Source organism: Talpa europaea (assembly GCF_964194135.1).
Source record: "Talpa europaea genome assembly, chromosome: 10".
NCBI classification, from domain to species: domain Eukaryota; kingdom Metazoa; phylum Chordata; class Mammalia; order Eulipotyphla; family Talpidae; genus Talpa; species Talpa europaea.
The window spans coordinates 41766689-41784990 of record NC_140077.1 but is presented as its reverse complement, the minus strand read 5'-3'; the positions used below and the strand labels follow the sequence as shown (position 1 = coordinate 41784990).

Sequence of the window (18302 nt, the reverse complement as noted above, 5' to 3'; positions counted from 1 at the left end):
CCTATATATGCCACAGACTCTAATCTTTTTCTCAATAGGCTGTATCAATATCTTCTAACTGGTATCTGCCTCTGGTACTCCACTCCTCAAGTCCTAACCGATCCTCCATACTGCTTCAGATTTATTTTTCTACAATGTTAAGTAAATCCCCTTAGTTCCTACTTTCTTTCCTAGATCAGGACTATCTTCAGAATACATTCAAAATTCTTAATCCACATAATAACTTTCACAACCAGGATACCATTCACCTTTCTGCTCTTAATTCCTAATTCTTCCCTACCTACTCACTTCCCAGGCTCTGGCTTAAACTCTTGCTGACTCTCCCCTGAACACAGCAAATTATAACATATCTATTACACCTTTGCAAGTGCATTTCTTCTGTCCAGAATGCCTGATGCCCACCTTGCTAGACTGATACAAATACTTGTCCTTTCTTTAGGACTCTGCTCAAGTGTCCCTCCCTTATTAAGCTCTTATTGACCACTGCACAATCTCTCCTTTGGGCAGCCATTGCTTTCCCTTCTAATAGCCCTTGTCTCAGTTCTATAATATTTTGATTATTCAGAAAACATCTTCTGAATATGTTGTTCACAACAACTGTCTCCACCCAGGTGGTGTAAGGCATGTATTTAGTAAATATCTCCTTTTCTTACTTTGCTACCCAATGTCAAAACTCAGGAGTTGAGTTAACAACTTCTCTTAACCAAAGACAATTATCCCACTTCATTCTAAATTAGTTAATAAGAGATAATTACAAATCCTACAGCTCCCCTCATACATAAAGAAATCCCAAACTACACAAAATGTTTTTATTTATGTATTTTTTTTCATTGAATACAAATAGGAAAAAAAAATAATCCTAACCGGAGGTGGAGAGACACAGATCCATTAGTCATTTCTGCCCAGTGTCAGCCTACCCACTACAATATGAGCAGAATTATGCAATTTCTGGAGCTCTAAGCTATTCAGCTTCTCCAGGCAGCCAGAGAAATCCCCTGTTGCTTCACACAGATCTATATGCCTTTAGAATGCTCCACCAAACACAGTTTTGAATTACTGTTTTTCATTACTGATGTGCTTTCTACTGAACCCTGCTGTGAGATAAAATGGAGTTATAGCTGCATTACCAGCTATAGAATGATTGAGAGATATACAGGGTCTTAATATACTTCTAGAACTCACAGACAGTAAGACATCTTTGAATTTTAATGCGAGAAAGGAAAGAATGAAAAAATAAGGTGCAGTTTATCTGCTGATCACAGAGATGAAAAATCTGTGTCTGATGTCTATGGACACTTAAATCCTACATTAAAAACTCAGGCTTAGGGAGCTGAAGCACAGGGATAATAGTGATAATGTCTGTAATCAAACGACCTTTCTCATATAATTGATCAACACAAAGGAAGGTGATTTCAGGAAACACTATTCTAAAAGGTAAATTCACAATATTCTTGAAGAGTCAACATGAGGTCAAGGACAAGCATGCTACAAAATAAACAGACAAAAGAAGTAAACTATTTTAAAGGACAAAAAGAGAGGTTTAAGTAAAGGTGAGGGAAGGACAGGGTGAAATCTGAGCGTAGAAAAGTTGTTTACTGTATCAAAATTGTCACCTTCACAACAATGTTTAAAAATTAAAATGAATATTTGTGGTAGGCAGAAATCTAAAAATGACCCCAGCTTCCACATAATTCCCACTTTTTTGATTGTGGGTAGAACCTGTGAACATACTGCTGCTGTGACTATACTACATTAAATTGCACAGTTGATCTTAGAAGAGGGAGATTATCTGGAGTAATAATAATCCATACACATGAGCTCTTTAAAAAGTACAATTGTCTCTGGCTGGAGGGAGAAGTCAGAGATTTGAAGCACACGAAGGATGTGACAAAAGCTAGAGGCACCACATGTCAAAGAAATGTAATTTTTGACCTACAGTCACAAGGACTGAATTATGACAATAATCTCTATGAACTTGGAAGTGGATTCTACCCCAGGGCCTCCAGCTAAAAGACCAGTCTGCTTAACATCTTTATTTCAGCTTTGTGACATTCTGCTAAGCAGAGAACTCAGATGAGCCCACCAGGACTCATCTACAAAACCACTACGAACTGTGAAATCATAGGATACATTTTCAAGCTGTTAAGATTGTGCTAATTAATTATGTAGCAACAGAAAATTAATAAAATAGGGCAGAATACAAATGTAAATTAATATATGTTTCAATAGTACCTTTCACCTCAGAGATCCCCAAAAGAATTGAAAAGGAAGATAAATGCACCTTCTCAAAAAAAGAAAAATACTAATCAAAAATTTTAGAAGATTGGGGGACTCCCTGGTGGCCTAGAGGTTAAGTCTCAGCGTTATCACACCATGGCCTGAGTTTAATTCCTGGTCAGAGAGCTAACCTACATGGCACAGCAGACCTCTCCTGTCTCACCCACTGCTCCCCTTAGCAATGTATTTCAGTGAATTTGCCTGGTGTGCTCCCTACTCTATCTCTGGTGAATCCTCCCATCACCCCACCCTCTTCCCTGTGACACCTCTGGCCTATACCCCACTTTTTCTACCAAAAAAAAAAAAAAAAATTTTAGAAGATAAAGTCTTACTCCTCCTATTAGAATATTCCTAAAGAACAAAAATTCTTAGATGATATCTGAGGTATGTGATATCTCTTTTTAACAATGTGGGAATAGAATATATTTTGGAGTTGAGAAACTCAAAATACCTCCTCCCCTAAATCATATACAGTACTGTAAACCAATGTTATTACAATAAAATAAATAAAATGTTAAAATTTTATAAAAACTAGCTAATGCATCTATATACATTGAGGAAAAAATTCACTCTTCTTACCAAAAAACCCAAAAACAACTAGGAAGGCTCTGCTACTCTTAAGAATCCTCAAATACCGGGTCTCCCTGGTGGCACAAGGGGTTGAGTCTCAGCACTATGAAGCTATCCATGGCCACTGCAGCACGAGTTCAATCCCCAGCCAGGGAGCTGATCTACATGGCGCACTCCCCTGTCTCCGGTGAATCCTCTCACCCCATGCACCTCTGGCCTGTACCCCAGCTCTTGTATGCATAAATAAGTAAATCTTGTTTTTTTAAAAAGATTTATTTATTTATGCATACAAGAGCTATGGTTCAGGTCAGAGATGTGGGGTTGAGAGGATTTACCAGAGACAGAGTAGGAACAGAACAGGCGGATCTACTGAAATACACTGCTGAGGGAAGCAGCAGGCGAGTCAGGAGAGGTCTGCTGCACCATGTGGGTAGCTCCCTGGCTGGGGATCGAACTCGTGCTGCAGTGGCTGCGGATAGCTTCATAGGTTGTATCTTAACCTCTTGTGCCACCAGGGAGGACCCCCCAACAAAAGCTCTTTGCTGTTATAATTAGTAATGTCTTTGTGGATTTGTCCCCAACAGCAAGATGAAAAAAGAAAAAGAGTATACAAACAAATGGGAATATATCAAAGTAAAAATCTCCCAAACAGTGGGGAATAAACATCATCAAACTAAAAATACAGCTTACTGAATTGGAGAAGGTATCTGCAAACCCTGTATCAGACAACAGGTTAAGACTGAAAATATATAAGCAAGTCATACAACTCAACAACAACAAAAAAATACAACTTGATTGAAAAATAGTTAGAGGATCTATAATAAGCAGGTATTTCACCCAAGAAGATATACAAATGGCCACAACTGGTGTAGCCACCTTGGAAAGTAGTATGAAGTTTCCTCAAAACACTAAAAACGGAGCTACCATATGACCCAGTAATCTCACCTTTGGGTATTTATCTGAAGAATGTAAAACACTAATTCAAAAAGATATATGCACCCCCACGTTCACTGCAGCACTGTTCACAATATCCAATATGTTAACAACCCAAGTGCCTGTTAATGATGAGTGATTGGATAAAGAAAATACACACAAGGAATACTAATCAGACATTAAAAGAGATGAAATCTTGTCATTTGCAATAACATGGATAAATACAGAATATATGCAGGTTTAAATGAAAAGACAAATAACATGTGACTTCACTCACTTGTGTAATATGAATAAACAAAGCTAAAAACAAACCCCTAGGATCTGAAGCAGCAGCTGAACAGGTATATGATGCTCACTGCTTGGTGGTGAATGGTAACTGACATTTGGTGTTGGGTGTGGTGTGATATATACAGATGCTGAGGTAAGAAGCCTAGAGTATAGTAAATGTGATATGAATTAGAAAAATTAATGTAAAAAAAAAATCAAGCAAAAATGTTTCTATAGTTTCCAGAACTACAGAAACTGTAAGAAACCTCATGTTATTTAGAAATAGAAACAAAATTAATGATAACAATAAAACAAAAAACAGGAGAGAGGAAAACAGTGATGTATCGTAAGTTTCTTACATTATACATAAATATTATTTTTGGGTGTGTAATATTATTTGAAGATTATAAATTAAAGACAAACTATAAACCTTTAGAGTATTTACTGAAAAAAATAGAGGTATAGCTAATAAGACAAGTATTCATCAAATGAACTTTTTAAAAAACCCTAAATCCAAAAATGGTAGGAAAAAAAGAACAAAGAAAGATAGGACAAACAGAAATGGATAGCAAGATGGTAGAATTAAACCCATACATCTCTGAAATTACATGAAATGTAAACAGTCTATATAACAATCTTGGTCCTTTCATGAACAGATAAAAACCATACTTAGCACATTTGTTGTTGTGTTGTATCTTTGTGACACAGAGAATTAAAAAGAGAGATTGCAGAGAAATGCAGTAAGATCAAGATACCTCCTCCATATATTCACAACTAAATTGCAGGAATACAAAGTGAATAATCCTTGAAAGATTAAAAAAATGACTACAGCATAAATCAGGAGTAACTGTCTAGCAGAAAGGGGTAGGAAGAATTGTAATTGAATAGTGTTTGTAGTGATACAAGGGCAGTACAGCTCATGAGAGAGAGGGGTGGCTGCTACACAAGTGCCTGCCTATACCTGTTAACTCAGGAGGCACATCTGTAGACCTGAGACTTTAGAGACCCAGCACTGTGCTGGATAAGGGAGTATAGGGGGTTGGCATCCAGGATAGAAGGTGCACTATTGGATCTATAGGAATAAAGGGTCAGAGTGATAAATACTGTTGAGCCTGAGGCTCCCAATACAGAACAGGTGGAATCAGGTTGGATCACAAGTGTGCCCTTATAAAAGAGGCTATTGTTTGCAGTCTGAGGCTGTGATATTCTAAACACTTTCCTAACCCCCACCCCCAAGAAAACAACTGAATGCTTCCACTAACCTGAGTCTTTAAGTATCCGGATCTTAAATAACAAGAGGAAGCATCCCAGGGTACGACTTGTACTAGAAAAGTAAAGAGATCAATTCCCAGCTTGTGATCCTGTCTCAACCTTTGAAGACAATGACGTGTACCATATAGTCAGTAAGAAAAAAAGACAGTAAGGAAAAAAATGTCTCCCACTCTCAACCTTTCCACTGGGGAAGTCATCTGTAAGATAGCTGAAGGGGACAGGAAGATGTGGGTAAGGCAGTGAACGTTGCCCCAGGCAGCCTTCCAACTGGGCTTGCCCTAGAACTGCATGAACACCTCCCAGAGGAGCTGGCTGCTTTACCACCCAGCTGATCTGATTGAGACCACATCTACCTGGCAGCCTCAGAAATACTGGATAACATCAAGCTTTACATCATTTCCCATCTGGTGGATTTGGACATGGTTCTCAAATTGTACATGGTCCTCTCTCCAGTTTTATACTGGCTGGATTGATAAGTACAATGGGGAAAACATTACAATCTTTGAAGATTTCTTCAGTTACACCTGCCATGAACCTGTGAGTGTGGGAGCAGATCATTTCACTGAATTTTCTGTTCCTGATGCAAGTGAAGAAATCGGGCCCCTGCGCAGGCCACTGGAAACATGGTTATGATGATGTCCAGCAGACTCCACTCACTGCCCCCATGTGGCCAACTTGCTTAAAGAGGCAGGTTTCCCCTCCCCCGTCCCCATGGTCAATACTGTTCCTGGATTGGGGCCATCATCACAAGGACGTTGACAGAGAGACCTTCACAGATGCCACTGCAGCAAATAACAAAATGATCCCAAAAGTTATATGGAAACACAAAGGATCATGAATTGACAAAACAATCTTGAAAGAGAACAAAATTGGAGAAATTACACTATATAATTAAAGGACTTAATAGAAAGATATAGTAATCAAAACTATGTAGTATTGATGCAAGGATAGAATAAGGTTCAGAAATAAATCCAGATAGATAATGTCATTTGACTTTTTTGACTAAGGTATAAAGGCTATTCAATGAATAGTCTTTTCAACAAACAATGCTTGAACAACAAGGCATCCATATGGGGAAAAAACAAAGCTTACTCCTTACCTGTCACTGTACATAAAAATTAACTCAAAATGAATCACTGACCAGGGCATCCCTGATGGCGCAAGGGGTTAAGATACTACCTATGAAGCTATCCACAGCCACTGCAGCACGAGTTCAATCCCAGGCCAGGGAGCTACCCACATGGTGCAGCAGACCTCTCCTGACTCACCCACTGCTCCCCTCAGCAATGTATTTCAGTCGATGTGCCTGTTCTATTCCCTACTCTGTCTCTGGTAAATCCTCTCACCCCCACACCTCTGGCCTGTACCCCAGTTCTTGTATACATAAATAAATCTTTAAAAAAAATCACTGATCTAAACATAAAAGCTAAAACATAAAGCATAGTGTTACAGATTGTAGTTTACAGGAGAAAACTTTAAGCAATTTAAAAAATTGGACTCAATTAAATTAAAAACTTTCACTCTTTAGAAAACACTAACAAAGTAAAAGACAAAACACAAACTGGGAAAAAACAGATGCAAAACATGTGATAAAGGACACATATCTACAACATATAAAAATTCTTATAGTTCAATAGTAAACAGACAAACAAAACCTCACCTCAAGAGGCAAAAGTACACATAAAATGGGAAATTTGATGTCATGCATATTTTACCACAATTTAAAAAAGAAAAAAGAGGGGAATGGGGCTCAAAAAAAGAAAAGAAAAGAAAAGAAAAAGTACCACCACAAACCACAACAACAAAAATGGGCAAAAGATTTGAACACTTAACAAAGGCATAGCCACAAATGGCCAGTAAGCACATGAAAAGAGGCTGAGCAGGATTAGCCAAGGAAAAATATATATATTAAAACCACAAGCCATCACAGCATGCCCACCAGAATGGCCAAAATCAAAATACACCACCAAATACTGGCAAGAATGTGGAGCAAGCTAACTTTCATATATCATTTGTGGTTGTGTAAAACAGACACACTCACTTTCAGAAAAGGTGTGACAGTTTCCTGTAAAATTAAGCATAAACCTGCACTTGATCCAATAGTCATACTCCTAAGTATTTTGAACAAGAGGAAAAAAATATATACTTAGTGCAAAAATTTATACAAAATTATAATAATCATGGGCCTCTCTGGTGGTGCAGAGATCAAGTCTTAGCACTATCAAGCTACTGCCAGCCACTGCAACATGAGGACATGAGTTCAATTTCTGGCCAGGGAGCTAACCCACATGGCCCAAACAGACCACTCCTGTCTCGCCTGCTGCTTCCCTCAGCAGTGTATTTCAGTAGATCTGCCTCTTTTGCTCTCCACTCTATCTCTGGTGAATCCTCTCACCCCCTGCACCTCTAACCTATACCCCAATTCTTGTATGCATTAATAAATAAAAATAAATCTTTTACAAAATTATAATAGTAATAATAGCCAAAGACTAGACTACCCCAAAGCCAACCAATGGTCGGGAGGATAAGCAAATTTTGGTACATTCATGCAAAGGAATGCTATTTGGCAGTAAAAATAAATGAACTTCTGAAAGTTCATTTGAACCTTCTAATACTAATATGAATGCCTCTCAAAAATACTACACTGAACAAAAGAGACTATGTACTGTAAAATTCCATTTATATGAAATTCTAAAAAACGGAACTTAATAATAACAGATAGCTGATTAGTCGTTGCCTATATTCTATGGCAGAGAGTAAGATTGCAAAGAAGTAGGAAGGAAGTTTATGGCATGGTAGAAATAGTCTGCATCTTGTTTGTGGTGGGTTTTTTTTTTTTTAAATTATTTATTTATTTATTTATACAAGCACTGGGTACAGTCAGAAGTGTGGGAGGGTGAGAGAATTCACCAGAGCCAGAGCGGGGAGCAGAGCAGGCAGAAGGACCGAAGTACACTGCTGAGGGGAGCAGCGGGCGGCAGGAGAGGTCTGCGTGCCATGTGGGACCCTCCTCAGTGGCCGGGGAGCAGCCAGGGATCGAACCGGTGCTGCAGAGGCTGCAGGCAGCTTCGCAACCCAGTGCTCAACCGCCGCGCCACCGGGGAGGCCCCTTGTTTGTGGTGGGTTTTACACTGACATATATACTCCTCAAGCTCATCAAAGTATATTCTTAAGATGGGTACATTATATTACATATAAATTATAACTCAAGAAAGTTGATTTTTAAAATCAACTCCATTTTATAATGGAGTAGGGCCTCCCTGGTGGTACAAGGGATTAAGACGCAACCTATGAAGCTTTCGCAGCCACTGCAGCATGAATTCAATCCCCAGCTAGGGAGCTACCCACATGGCGCAGCAGATCTCTCCTGACTCTCCCGCTGCTCCCCTCAGCAGTATATTTCACAATCCACTTGTTCTGTTCCCCACTCTGTCTCTGGTGAATCCTCTCACCACCCACACCTCTGGCCTGTACCCCAGTTCTTGTATGCATAAATAAATAAATCTTAAAAAAAATATTTTTATAAAAAATATATATGTAAACCCAAAAAAAATATGAGGCAACTTTATACCAAAGCATGTCACCTTTTTATTGTAAGAATGTTGAAATCACTCCTTTTTTAGAAATGAAAAACTCTATGAGAGATGTTAAATGAGTTTCAGAGGAACCAAAACAAGACCAAAAGCCACACAGTCTTTCAGGAAACAACTGCTATCTCAATGATAGAGCATATCATATAGTGTATATTCTTAAAAGCTATCAGAAGGGAACTTACTTTAGTTGGAGCAAATAAATGCAGAGTACTACTGAAAAATGCCTACAGGCTTTTACAGCCATCTGCTTGCAATTCTAACATCAGAATGAAATTTACCAAAAAATTCTTCCACATAATAGGTAGATAATGATACCTTACTTATTTACCCTTTTATGCTATGTTTATTTCCCTGCTGTTATCAGGACCTGATTTAAAAGCAGGGAAAAAGCAATGTCAGTATGGAGTCTCTCTGAAAGCAGGAAGGAAGTACTTCAGACTAATTAAGGCCAGCATGATATTCATGGTGGCCAATCTCATTCCAACAGAGTTAAAGTAATCATTCCAATATTTGTTCCCTGTCAGTCATGCCAGGAGCCAAAAGAAGTGAGAAAGCATAAACACATATATATGCATAAAAAGAGGGGAAAAAAGTTAATGTATTATAATCTGCTTCTTGCACACCAGAATTTGTAACAATCCAAAAATACATAATCACTGCACTTCAAAAAGTTAATAGTTACAAGGTAAAACTTACCAATCCTCCCATGCAAACTTACCAATCCTCCCAACCAAATTACGAACATATCAATCCTCCCAACCAAATTACGAACATATACTGAAAACGCAGTGTTCATGATCTTCTCTTACCCTACTTCCACTTACTCACTTCCATTGATAATAAAATCATCTTGCTAAGAAATGTTAAGGGGAAAAAAGATATTGTGATGGTTCACCGTGTGTGTGTGTGTGTGTGTGTATGTGTATATACATATGTATATATGTAAATATATATATATATAATCTGTATTTGACTTACAGATGTCCTTGTTCAAGCACATAAATGCCAATTTTGTCAATTCAAAAAAAGGATTCCATATTATCTATAATTCCATATTATCTACTCATATTTACCCAGTCTGAATCTACTCACCTTTACAGCCTCCTTTTTTTCCCCAAAGATTTATTTATTTATGCATATAAGCCCTGGGGTATAGGGCAGAGGTGTGGGGAGTGAGAGGATTCACCAGAGACAGAGTGGGGAACAGAACAGGCAGATTGATTGAAATACACTGCTGAAGGGAGCAGTGGGCAAGACAAAAGAGGTCTGCGCACCATGTGGGTTAGTTCCCTGGCTGGGGATCGAACTCAGGCCATAGTAGCTGGTGATAGCTTAGTAGCACTTAGACTTGATTCCTGTGCCACCAGGAAGCCCTTCATAAAAATTTTAAATTATTGTTCTGTGAAAGGCAAGAGTGAGAGAATGAAAATATAAGCTATAAACTGGGGGAGAATATTTGCAAACCATATCCTTGAAAGGATTTGTACCCAGAATACATATAAAGAATTCTCAAAACTCAACAGTAAGAAAACAACTCAATTTTACAACAGACAGAAGATGTGGATACCACATAAAGACAACAGAAGGATGACCAAAAAAAGCACATAAAAAGATGTTCAATATCACTAACCATTAAATGAATGCAGATTAAACCACAGTAAGATATCACTACACACCTATTACAATGGTTAAAATAAAAATGCCAACAATATCAAATGCTGATGAGAATGAAGAGCACTTAGAATTTCCACATATTGCTAGTGGGACTGCAAAACAGTTACAGGCACTCTGAAAAAGTGTGGCAATTTCTAATAAAGCTAAACATATGTTTTACCTGACTTCAAACTTAACAACAAAGCAACAGTATTACAAACAATATGATACTGGCACAAAAATAAGATATATGGAACAGAATCAAAAAGCCTAGAAATAAACCCAGTACATACCAGCACCTAGCCTATGATAACTTCCAAGGTCACAAAATGAGGAAAAGACAGTCTCTTTAATTGGTGCTAGGGGGCCTCCCCTGGTGGCGCAGTGGTTGATCGCTGGACTGCAAAGCTGCCTGCAGCCTCTGCAGCGCCGGCTCGATCCCCGGCCGCCACAATCCCCAGCCACCGCCGCCCCCAACGAGGGTCCCACACAGTGCGACAGACCTCTTCTGCTACACCCGCTGCTCCCCCAGCAGTGTATTTTGTCAGTCTGCCTGTCCTGTTCCCCTCTCTGGCTCTGGTGAATTCTTTCACCCTCCCGTGCTTCTGACTGTACCTAGTGCTTGTATAAATAAATAAATCTTAAAAAAAAAAAAAAAGCAGTATATAAAACCACACACAAGTTAATTTTTTAATGTTTTTTTTTTAAGATTTTTTTTATTCACAGAAGAACTAGGGTATAGGCCAGCGGTACAAGGGATAAGAAGATTCACCAGAGACAGAGTGGGTAGCAGAACAGGTGGATTGACTGAAATACACTGCTGAAGGGAGCAGCAGGCAAGACAGGAGAGGTCTGCTACACCATGTGGGTTAGCTCCCTGGCTGGGGATAGAATTCAAGCCTTAGTGGTAATACTTAATTCCTACGCCACCAGGGAGGCCCTTAACTTTTATTTTTAAAGGTATGTGTGCAGACACTTATATATCTACATATAATACTTTAAAAATATGCCATAGTATTATAACTCGGTTGTAAGATTATAGATGATATTTATTAGTATTTCATAAATTTTCTATAGTAAGCATATTACTTTCATAAATTTTCTATTAGTCAATAAGTATTTCTTTAAATCATGTAAAATTACTTCCAAAAGGAATTTTAAAATGTTTTCTAATCCAGATTATCTGTTATTACAGTGATCACAAGCATTTCATTGTTACATAAGCATGATAATTCTATATACAAATTTGTCTTTTAGTTACTAACCCCAAATGAACCATGACTGCCCAGAGGCAGAAGATCTATAGATAATGGCATCTCATTAACACTGTCACCCACAGGGGAAGAACAGTGTGCATATTAGGCTGACTCTTGTTATTTCTATAACATATAGAGACTTATGAACTGGTATGTCTATACTTTTTTTTTAAGTTCAGAATTAAAGAAACCATTAAAAACGGTTACCTTTTTTGGTCAAAAAAGAGATTTGTATTTTTCTACTACTTGAATTTTGAGTCATTTTTGCACTCTTGCTTTTTCTTTTCTACTTTTTGCTTTCTATTATTTGCTACTTACCTTGGAGCACTTCTCCAGCACTTCCTCCTGGAACTTAAGGAATCGCTCCTGAACTTCAGCTTCATTGAGAAAAAAGGAAAGGAAGTGAGTGGAGGGCTGCTTTCTTCTAAAAGTGAGCAATAAAACATCAATTCGAGTTCGGGCTGAAATTACACCACTTCGATGCTGGCCAGTGATCACTGCAAGCAAAAAGAAAGAGGGGGAGGGGTGTATAGAGGGGTTAACAAGTTAACAAAGCGATACTATCTTCTACATATGAAACTGGAAACTTAAAAGTAAAAACATTCATCCCACATGTATATTGTATTATGGACATCAAATTTCCATCTTTTGGCGTAATTTCATCTTCATTGATCCGGGCTATGTTTTTGTGTTGTATTTTTTTTTTTCTTTTCAATTGTGTGTGTGCGTGTGTGTGTGTGTGTGTGTGTGTGTGTGAGTAGATGAACTGGGGAGCAGGCCAGAGGTATGGGGGGTGAGAGGATTCACCAGAGACAGAGCGGGAAGCAGAACAGGCGGATTTACTGAAATACACCAAGGGGATCAGCGGGCAAGACAGGAGAGCTCTGCTGTGCCATATATGGGCCAGCTCCCTGGCCGGGGATCAAACTCAGGGCATCGAGGTAGGGTAGGTGGGCGAGGGCAAAGTCGGCCAGGGAGCCCTACGCCACCAGGGATGCCCTCCTTTCTATTTCTTAAGAAACAGAATTGTTTCCAGAGAAACAAGATGGAAATTTCTAAGAAGTAAATTATGAATGAATGTGTTACAGGAATCCAGCCATCTTAGAGGTGGGAGCCAGCAGGACAGTGGTGGTCTCTCACCCTGCTGCCCACCATAAGTCAGTTGTGGCAGTTGCTCCTCAGAGCTCAATAACTGCCATTTGTAATCAACCAATCAGCAGTGAGCTGCGAGCTGATTGGTGCTAAATGGTCCAATCAGACTTGTGGGTGAAAGAGGACATAAGCCAGGGTTGGAGGAAGCTAAGGGAGCCCCCCAGAAAAAGGAGATGACAAGGAGAGGCCCCAGAAGAAGGAGATGACGACCAGGGCCCCTGAAGATGAAAGAAAGATGACGACAGACCCCTGAAGAAAAGAAGACGGTTCCAGCCTCCAAAGAAAGAGGAAAAGAAGCATCCAGCAGCCGCCCTGCGAGGAGGGACGAGGAGCTGAGGGACTCTGTCACGGACTGGCCCTGGGCCTGTCTCTAAAGTTGCCTGAAGGAGCACCAAAGGCCCGGGCCTGGTGCCTCTAAGAGCTGTTTGTTGTTGGTACCTGGGTGAGGTGGCCGCCACTTGTGGGTACAGTGAGCTTGTTATTTCCTCTGTTGGTAAATAAACCCCATGGCTTCTGTTCCTGGAGTCTAAGTTCTCTTGCAATTATGTGCATGGGTGAAAACCCACAGTGACCTGTCTTCTTATCAGGCACTGTCTTTTAGCTTTTGGTTATTGGCCTTTTTGACCTTTTGGGGCTTTTGGTGGCTCTTTGGTCTCAGAGACCCTGTGGCCTCTTTTGTGGCCCTCTCCGCCCCTATTTCAGTTGGTGACCACGAAGGGACTCCAACGCTCAAAAGAGGGCTCTCTGGCCCTGTTTCAAAAGGATTAGTCTGAGAACTGTTTGGGAAAAAAATGAGATTACAACCAAAAAATGTATAAAGCAGAGCTGGAATGTTTTCTAATAACATTACGTTTACTATGAGAAAGAATATTCTGAGAATCCATAGGACTCAAATGCCCAGCAAAGAAAAGTATAACAGGTACTCAAATATTGTGTAAGAGAAATACTGATTGAGGGACATTCAAAGGTAAATTGAGACATTAAAGGAAAGTAGAAGTTATAATTATCTCCTTCACAGGCCAAAATTATGGTGAGTAACTAAAAGGAAAAGGAGTAAAAGGAAAGGAAACTTAAAACTCATGTTTATGTTTTATTTCTATAAACATTTTGTATAAAAAAACTAAATCTGTGGGGTTTTGGTAGAGAATAAAATTAAGAACATGTTTTCTTTTTTGCAACACAGAAAACTAAAAGGGGCTCTTGAAAGGTACTCAGACTGACTTTCAGAAAATTTCAAAGTTATCATGCAATTACTAAAAAGCGACCATAGGTTAAAAATAGCCTACGACTATAAAAATCAGAGCAGATCAGCATTACATGGCATGAGTCTAAGAACTACACAAAGAATACACAAAGGAAGAAAATCAGTAAAGGCATTGATTTAAATTATAAAAAGCCTATTTAATATCTAATGACAATATCATTTTTTTTTAAAGATTTATTTACTGGACCTCCCCTGATGGCGCAGTGGTTGAGTGCTGGGCTGCGAAGCTGGGTTCGATCCCCGCCACCAGCAAGGGTCCCACATGGCGCAACAGACCTCTCTGCCACTCCTGCTGCTCCCTCAGCAGTCTATTTCATCAGTCTGCCTGTTCTGTTCCCTGCTCTGGCTCTGGTGAATTCTCTCACCCTCCTGTGCTTCTGACTGTACCCAGTGCTTGTGCATATAAATAAATAAATCTTTTTAAAAGATTAATAAATAAATAAATTTAATAAATAAATAAAGATTTATTTTTTTATTTATACAAGAACTGGGGTACAGGCCAGATTCGTGGAAGGTGAGAGGATTCACCAGAGACAGAGCGGGGAAAAGAACAGGCAGATTGACCGAAGTACACTGCTGAGGGGAGCAGTGGGCAAGTCAGGAGAGGTCTGCTGGGAAGCTCCCTGGCTGGCCTGGAATCGAACTCGTGCTACAATGGCTGCGGATAGCTACATAGGTTGCTTCTTAACCCTTGCACCACCAGGGAGGCCCCCAACTGCAATCTTGATTTTACATCACAATTTACTCTAACCAATAAATTTGACTTCTCTGTATATTCACTTCCCTATAACCAACAAACCAGTTTACCCTCGTTTTCAATTAAATTAGTTCTACCAATTAGCACAAAAACCCTGTGCTAAGTCAAAATAGAACTTCTACAGCCTGGGCCTCCCTGGTGGCACAAGGGGTTAAGCACCGCACTATGAAGCAATCCACAGCCTCTGCAGCATAAGTTCAATCCCCTGCTGGCCAGGGAGCAACCCACATGGCGCAGCAGACCTCTCCTGACTCGCCCGCTGCTCCTCTCAAGCAGTGTATTTCAGTCAATCCACCTGGTCTGTTCCCCTCTCTGTCTCTGGTGAATCCTCTCACCCCCCGCATCTCTGGCCTGTATCCCAGCTCTTGTATGCATAAATAAGTAAATCTTCTAAAAAAAAAAAAAAGAAGAAGAAGAAGAACTTCTACAACCTGCCTACCTTTTTTCTGGGTAAGTTTTGGAATGACTCTAGTATCTTAAAATGGTTAAGGTCTCCACATTTATACCATGCTATAAATATCACTGCAACAGAAGCTATTATATGCTATCATATGGATAGAAAAAAAATAAGGTAACATAGTCAATTGTTAATAGTAATTACATTCAGGGTTTGTATTACAAGAGCTCTTCCTTTATAACTTATAATTTATTCATGTTTCCATTTTTTTGAAAGCATGCATTAACTTTATTTATAAAAAATAGATTATTAGAGGCTACTACACTTATTTGACTTTGAAGAAGTCCTATAGTTTCAGAATAACTTAACAAAAGAATTCTTCCCACAGTGCCACTCACTTTAAGCCATTTTACAACACAAGCCTGTGCCTTTGGTTCTCAGTGATATTGGTGGTACAGGCATTTTCTGACTTGATTTACATTACAAAACTATTTTTCCTCACTTGAGTAGTTATTGAATCAGATAGTTATTTTAATCATTACTCATATAATTCCCTTTTCATTCTACAAGGCAAGGTAAAAACTTAAAATAAAACTTATGAAAAGAGCTGAACTTTATTTCAAATTTGCTGATCTCATTGGTTTTTTCAAATTCTAACTTGAAATGATTCAAAAATTCCATTTCAAGCTATCGAAGCAGAAACCTCCTAATACACAATGAAATCTGGAAGCTTTATTCCATCAGTAAATGGTAAAGTATAAAATGAAGGCCCAAGTACTCAATCAAGACAAGGTTGTATAAATACATCTCTCCTCATTTGGGGAACTAATACTGATACATCCTAAAAAGGCTGATAGTTACAAAACCCTGTAAGAACAGAGTCACTAATCACCCCAATTGGGTTACATTATTCCCTACATATATAAAAATGACCACAAATATAATATACATAATGGATCTCACCAATTTCTCCTTCTTGTCCTGGCTTAGGAATGCTAATCGAAGTTTTGGTCTCCATTTCTAGTTTCTTCCTAGTGTCCCCTCTCTTTCCAACTATATGCCTAAAACAAAGAAATATTGATTAATAGAGAGGGCTTAAGTAAAAATGTTCAAAATAAGTAATTTCTCCAGGTTTAAATCATGTGTGACCAGAACCAGAAATGACTTCCTTACAGAAAAGTGCTTCACTAAAATCTCAATATAGAGGAAATTACAAATCATGTAGTTTCATAGAACATGCTGCATTACACTCATTGGCAAAATGCTGTCTTACAGCCAATTCAATATATAGACAGCATACAAATAATGCATAGATAGTAACTATGCCCAATACCTGTTTAGCTCTTAAAATTAGATTAAAACCTGGGTCTGCCTTAGTGGAAGTACTGCTAGCATAGTCCCATTCCTTCCAGCAAGGAATGGGTCTACAGTTGGAGGAGGGAGACCCTTGTCCTTTTGAAGAACAAAATTAACTATACTATGAGTTCATCATAAAAGAATCATCCTTGATTAATTAAAGGTAAAGAGTTTAGCAAAGAGCAGGATTCACCATTTACAACACATTTATATTTCCTCTAAAGATATGGATTTCCAGGTTCTATAGAAAAATAGAAGGCATGGAACTCATGGCAACAACATCCCTAAGTATGGAAGACAAACTCATCACAACACCCACTACTCCCTACCATCCTTCACCAATTCCATTTTCATCATTTATTGATTTCAAGTACATTACTTGCCTAGGCCTTCCAGTATAAATAATTCTGAAAATCCAAGGTTATCTTCTGGAACCCATACTAATTAGATGTCTTAAAGTAAATGAGACTATTTGATCCCAGGAGAGACGTTTCAGAGTCTATAAAGTACTAAGAGACCATAACAGGACTATAAAGTTAAGAGAAAAGCTATCCCATCATCAACAGCATTTCAGCTTCTGATTTCAATTATAGTAGCCAATACCCTGGATGACTATGTCGAAAACTGCATTTGTTTTTACAGGTTTGTTTTACATGTTGTTGTCTCCATTAATCTATTATAGTAAGTAAGTTTTTCAAAAACATGCTTAAGAGCCTCCCTGGTGGCGCAAGGAGTTAAGCACAGCACTGTGAAGCTATCCACAGACTCTGCAGCACGAGTTCAATCCCCAGCAGGCCAGGGAGCTACCCACACAGCATAGCAGACCTCACCTATCTCGCCTGCTGCTTCCCTAAGCAGTGTATTTCAGTCAGTATGCCTGTTTTGTTCCCCACTCTGTCTCTGGGTGAATCATCTCATCCCCTGCACCTCTGGCCTGTACCCCAGTTCTTATATGCGGTTGAGTGCTGGGCTGTGAAGCTGCCTGCAGCCTTTGCAGCGCCAGTTCAATCCCTGGCTGCTCCCCGGCCACTGGAGGAGGATCCCACATGGCATGTAGACCTCTCCTGCTGCCCGCTGCTCCCCTCAGCAGTGTACTTCGGTCTGCCTGCTCTGCTCCCCACTCTGGCTCTGGTGAATTCTCTCACCCTCCCTCACTTCTGACTGTACCCAGTGCTTGTATAAATAAATAAAAATAAATCTAAAAAAAAAATTTTTTTTAATTAAAAAAAAACGGGAAATAATTGTGGTTAAAGAAGTTTTAGAATCAAACTTTAGGCAAATAATTTAACGACTCTAAGCCTATTTCCTCAAGTATAAAAATGGAGTGAATAATACCTATGTATCATAAGGTTGGGGTAAGGATTAAATGTGATCATACATAAAAGGGTTGCAATTGGCACACAGCTCAGCACAGTCTGTACTATCCTCATTAAGCCCAAAATGGCTTCCATCCAGTTAAAAGTACAGCCAGACTCAAAAGAGGGTTACATGGAAAGTCTAAAACATTCACTACAATAACACATACATGCAGTGAAAGGATGACTCCTTTGTTGCA

General features: G+C 39.1%; 1 protein-coding gene across 2 annotated transcripts in view; it reads right to left on the bottom strand.

Moving 5' to 3' along the window:
- The window catches only part of ASCC1 (activating signal cointegrator 1 complex subunit 1), a gene marked incomplete at its 3' end in the record, with an annotated part of 88747 nt that overhangs the window by 65407 nt on the left and 5038 nt on the right, over positions 1 to 18302 (bottom strand). For both annotated transcript variants that reach the window (XM_084245892.1, XM_084245893.1), the window contains exons 3-4: positions 16355 to 16452; positions 12140 to 12318 (exon numbers count right to left, since the gene is read on the bottom strand). In XM_084245892.1, coding sequence (XP_084102018.1) covers positions 12140 to 12318; positions 16355 to 16452 — 277 coding nt within the window. The remainder of the gene's footprint in view (positions 1 to 12139; positions 12319 to 16354; positions 16453 to 18302) is intronic.